The sequence below is a fragment of the Lolium perenne genome, chromosome 1 (genome assembly GCF_019359855.2).
Source record: "Lolium perenne isolate Kyuss_39 chromosome 1, Kyuss_2.0, whole genome shotgun sequence".
NCBI lineage: Eukaryota > Viridiplantae > Streptophyta > Magnoliopsida > Poales > Poaceae > Lolium > Lolium perenne.
In genome coordinates, this window is record NC_067244.2 from 7875474 (window position 1) to 7881130 (window position 5657).

At 53.0% G+C, this 5657-nt stretch overlaps 1 protein-coding gene across 1 annotated transcript; it reads left to right on the plus strand.

Annotated features, from left to right (window-relative positions):
• Window positions 1-1662: 1662 nt before the first annotated feature.
• LOC139830014 (peroxidase 2-like) lies at window positions 1663-3118 on the plus strand. The gene is made up of 2 exons (XM_071823820.1): window positions 1663-1990; window positions 2117-3118. Exons 1-2 carry the CDS (start codon window positions 1700-1702, stop codon window positions 2894-2896), a joined length of 1071 nt encoding a protein of 356 aa, XP_071679921.1. The 5' UTR covers window positions 1663-1699; the 3' UTR covers window positions 2897-3118.
• The last annotated feature ends 2539 nt before the right edge of the window (window positions 3119-5657 follow it).

The following is a 5657-nucleotide window of genomic DNA, read 5'->3' on the forward strand; positions in this document are numbered from 1 at the left end:
CTTTGTAATCTAGTTAAATAAGTAGATGTTATTCTTCAACTATTGTGCTACTCAAGTAGTTTTATTATGTGATCTCCGGGGACACCATATCCAACGGTGTGAAGGTGACAGTATGCACACCGTGTTTGTTTTTTAAGCTTTATTTATAGAAATATTTATGAATTGTGGTGTCTAGTTAGTACCATCTTTGTATGCTCAAAGTGACAACGTGTGGTGTCCATAGATTGGGAATACGAACTTTAAGGAGCGCTTATGCAGCCCTACGCAATGAATTTGTGTTTATTATCAAACCGGAGAGTGGTTCAGAGTAGCATAGTGAAGTGATAATATCTATGTATTCAATTATGACATCATTGTTGAGAGTGTCCACTAGTGAAAGTATGATCCCTAGGTCTTGTTTCCAAGCATTGAAACACCGTTTACAACCAGTTCTGCTACATGTTTGATTGCTACCATTTTTATTTCGGATTGCATTTACTACTTACAATCATCCATATTACTTGTATTTCACTATCTCTTCGCCGAACTAGTGCACCTATACACCTGACAAGTGTATTGGGTGTGTTGGGGACACAAGAGACTTCTTGTATCGTAATTGCAGGGTTGCTTGAGAGGGATATCTTTGACCTCTACCTCCCTGAGTTCGATAAACCTTGGGTGATCCACTTAAGCGAAACTTGCTGTTGTTCTACAAAGCTCTGCACTTGGAGGCCCAACACTGTCTACAAGAATAGAAGCGTGCGTAGACATCAAACCGCCTGGTGATGTGATAGTTTGGGGTAGTGAGAGTGAAGTCACGAATGAGAGGAAGGAGAGGGGAGCGGTAAGGCTAATTATGGCGCGTGTTCCCGAATGGACGCGGCGTTTCCGTCTCCCTTCCCCACGCGTGCAGCCTTCTGGCCGCAATGGGCCTAGCTCCAAGAAAACTACCATTCCGGGCGTTCCTCCAGAGCCTGTCCCAGAGGTGTTTTGAGACCCTGTTCATGCAACAACGCAGCGGCCTGCAGGCAACCAAACGGATCGAAAATTGTTGGGCCGATGCGAGCCAAGGTCCATCCAGGATACCAAACACGTCCATGCAGAGGAGATGGTGGAAGGAGCCTTGCGGTCAGCCGAGTCGGCAGTTTTCACTTGTAGAGTCTCCCTTGAAGGACTCGGATTTGACGTGCGCTGGCGACGGCGGCGTGCCGGTTTCCTTTGTTTGGACGATAATTGGGTGCATCTTCTACGTACGTCTTTTCTCTGCCCAGGAGCTTCCTGTCGTAATGCACACCAACAGGTAGTTAGTTCCACATGCATGGATGGCCGGGAAACTTCCTGTCGTAATGCACCAGCCGTTGGTTAACTGGTTAATTGCACATGTTTAGGTTCCATGCACGTCGAGTATAATTTGTAATACGTGTTCGAGTGTCAACGCAAGTCATGTACGCAAATCGAACCTGGACAGGTAGTCGCATTATGCATAATGGAGGAGCAATGAAGCTGATGCCGCCGCGATGCACGCACATCAGCTTGTTTGTTTGTGCGTTCGCATGCACCACGGTTCCCAGCTGGCTAGTTGACTAACCAACAAACATCCGCTGCAAAAGTAAGTTCACCTGTGGTACGGCTATAAATACACATGCAAAACAGCAAGTTTGCTTCATCCCATCTTCTCTCGAGCAAACCCCAAGACCCGAGCAGGAAGCTAGGTAGGAAGATGGCCAAGCTTGCCGTTCTCGCCGTGCTCGCCTCCTTGCTCGGCGCCGTGTCCTGCGAATTTCCAATCTATGCCGGCTACGGCTTTCCACCCCCGGATCCTAGCGTGCCCTATCCGCTCCCACCGGCTTGTCCTCCGCTGAGCCCTGCCTCTGGGCTCAAGGTCGGCTACTATGCCGACAACGACAAGTGCCCTCGGGCGGAGGAGATCGTGAGGGAGGTCGTGGAGAAAGCCACCGCCGGCGAGAAGGCCGGGCTTATACGCCTCTTCTTCCACGACTGCTTCGTCGAGGTACCAACACGTACATTCATTTCTTGCAGTATTCTTCGTATATGTAGTTTGTGCATGAAATGTAAGGTACGTAATTAGAGTAGCTGGCTCACAAATGTTGTCCGTACGTTGGCGTGGTTCTCCCAGGGCTGCGACGGCTCCGTCCTGCTCAGCGGCACGGACACGGAGAGGACGGCTGTCCCCAACCTCAGCCTGCGTGGCTTCGAACTGATTGAGGAGGCAAAGGCTAAAGTCGAGAAGCACTGCCCAGGCATCGTCTCGTGCGCCGACATCGTCGCCTTCGCCGGCCGCGACGCCAGCTACAACCTGAGCTACGGCAGGATCAACTACCGTGTGCCGGCCGGCCGGTACGACGGGAAAGTATCGCGCGCCAACGACACCTTCCAGAACCTGCCGCCGCCCTTCGGGGACCTCGCCCTGACCACGGCCATATTCGCCGCCAAGGGGCTCAACCAGAACGAAATGGTCGTGCTTTCCGGCGCGCACTCCATCGGACGCTCAGCCTGCTCCTCCTTCCCCGACCGCCTCCCGCCGGCCGCCAACTCCAGCACCGCCATGGAACCCAAGCTCGCCGGGCAGCTGACCGCGACCTGCAGCGCCGGCAGCAGCGTAAACGTGCCGCAGGATGCTGTGACCCCCGACAGGTTGGACAACCAGTACTACAAGAACGTCATGAGCCGCGATGTGCTCTTCAACTCCGACGCGTCGCTCACCACGTCCTCGCAAACCGAGGACCTGGTGGAGTTCTATGCCGGTAACCTTCCCTTTTTGGGTGGCAAGTTCTTAGGCCCACTCGCGTGGTACCATGACTTTGAAGATGCCATGGTGAAGATGGGCTACATCGGGGTGAAGACCAGTGCCGAGGGCGAGATCAGGAAGACATGTGCGTCGATCAACATGCCCTAGTGCCCTGCCTGCACCGGTTGATGGTCTGGCCATCTCGACGCCCTTGGACTAGTGAGAACAATGTTTCATAGTGTCGTGCTCTTTGGTGTTCTTAGTCCCAGTCATCGTTTCTAGTTTGCTCATTCATTTTACCATGTTTGTAATTCTTACTTGACCACTACCTCCAACGCCCGCATTCTTTTCTATATATTTTGAGATCCACGAGTTAATTTGATCTGTTAATCGATAATGTATGTCCTTTATGGATGATCTATATGTTATTAGCACTCTCGTTTGTGATTAGATTATCTGGATGATCTCTTTTCTTCTTCACAAATCAACACATCCATCTTCATTCCTGACTGGATGCTCTGGCTGAAAAGTGCAGTTACACAAAGGACTCTTAGTATCAAAGTAAATGATGAGATGAGTGAAATGGACTTTTGGCTCTCGGGTGCCACACACCCCCGTACACCTAAAAAATTGTAGTACTTTTAAAAAGTAAAAAAAAAAACTGAATCTTCTTAGAAACCAAGGATGTTCAAGTTTGTACTCGTGAAAAAAATGTTTGGAAAAGAAACGATTCCCATGGTCTTTAGGAAAAAAAACAAAATTATGATAAATATAAAGTGAATAGTACCTGGTCATGGGCGTTTCGAGTTTTTTTTTTAGCTCGGATACAATGAAAGTAATTTTCTAGGGAAATATTTATATAGAAGTATAATACCTAATCATCTTTGACTTCAAAAAAAAGTTCAAATTTTTTTAACCTTTGTTTTTTAAAAATCTTTCCAAGTATGGGGGTGTGTGGTACATGAGAGCCACTCTGCATTTCTGATGAGATGGGCCCTTATTTTGGTAATTATAAGGGAGATAGGCAAGTTGTGGCCGTGGGCTGTGGGTGGCTAGTTGTTCGTCGCCTACGTTTCAATGTTGAATGCTATTACATTGCCAGTAATCCCCTTGGGTGCCTCCTAGGCTTCTACTTTGAGCTCAGCGCCGCTGAGGCCGGCCTCCGTGCATGGTTACCGGCTAGCTATTTATAACTTACTTTTCCCTTATACATTAGTATGCATTTTTTCCTTCTACTATATTAAATGGTTAGAGGTTCCTGTTGCTTTGTCCAGTCAACATCAAAGAGAGGCACGAGGGGTTATGTGCGAGGCGATTGAGTCGGCGTGGGTAACGCCGGCGGCCAGACCCCGGCGACGGCTGGTCTTACCACCGCTCCGACCGGTTCTCTCGCCGGTGATCGGATCTCCAGTCTCGGGGTCCCGTTTCGATCCTATCTACGAGGTGTCCGATGATGACGACGGGATCTCGGTGGCCGAGGAGGTGGCGTGGTGCGGGCTCGAGGACGAACCGAGGGTCATGCCTCTCCGCAAGGACGGCGGTCTGGACGACGGCGAGCGACTTGACGAGTTTTGGGCCAACATCGGCTTTCCTACGGCGGATTCCTGGCCATGGGAAAGGAAGATGGCGGTCGCCCATCCGCGTGAACAGCGAGCTAGGTCTTCGTCGCCGCCTAGGACGGAGAAGGTTTCGGGGAGAGGGAGAAAGGCGTCATCATCATCGCCGGTTTTTCGAGTGCCCAAGCCATCGATGAAGCTGAAGGCTTGGAGAGGACCTCTGCACCCCAAACGGATCACGCCGCCTCCTGTTCTTGCAGATTTCTTCATCGCTGCTCGTGGGACGGTGGCTGCGCGTGTGATGGGGGTTGGTCTTGCGTCGCCGAGTCAAGCCCTCTCTTCGGTCGCGATGCCGGCGGAGGTCGCCGTGCTGCCAACGGCGGGAGCGTCGATTACGGCGGACATTCAGCCGCGTTTCAAACCTTCTGAGGCGGACGAGGCGGGATGTGAGGTATCCGTCGGTGGGCCGCAATCTAGATGGGCCTGGTTTGGGCGGGCCGTGAGGGCCATGCAGGAGGCGCCTCGTCGATCGGCGTACGCTGATCTCTCACGATCAGGCTTGATCGAGAACACGTCTTCGTCTCACACCAGGATCCCGATCGCCGCCGCCTCTCGACTCCAAACCGACCCCGACGGTGCCTCTCCATCGTCGCCCTCACCCTCGATGCCACCAAGTTCTGCACCAACTCCGCCAAGGTTTGCACCGACGCCGTCAGGTTCTGCACCGTCGCCACCAAGTTCTGCACCGACGCCAAGTTCTGCGCTGACGCCACCAAGTTCTACACCGACGCCGCCAAGTTTTGCACCGACGCCGTCCGTGCCGCAGTGGTCCTTCGCGCAGGTTGTGGCCGGGCTCTCCGTGCGCGAGGAGATGGTCGGGCCTGGAGGAGATGGTCAGGCCTGCAAGGCCATCCGCGCCTCCAGGGGCGCCAATGGCGGCGTCGGGTCCCACTCCGGCTGCGCTTGGGGTAGCTCCCCCGGTGGTTTCGGCGACTGCTGTCACTGGCCCTTACTTGGGTCCCCCTGGTTTCCAGGGTTGGCCGGCAGGGATGCCCATGCCGCAGGCTACGCCGGCCCCTAGACCGGTTGCTCCACCTCCGAGACCAACACCTGGGTTCCGACCGCCAGTTCGCTTGCCCATACCTCAGATGCAGTTTGTGCCGCAGCAGCCATTTCAGCAGTACCAAGGTCAGTTTCAGTATCCGGTGCCCGGGCAGCAGAGTATGGTGCAGCCACATATTCAGCAACCTGCGCATCAACAACCACCGCCGCAGCCTGGGCAAGTGAAGAAGAGAAGGAAGAAGAAGAACGCCACTACTGCGGGGCAGCCTTCTACTACTTTGGGGCAGCCTGTGCCGCCTTTGGGGCAGCCA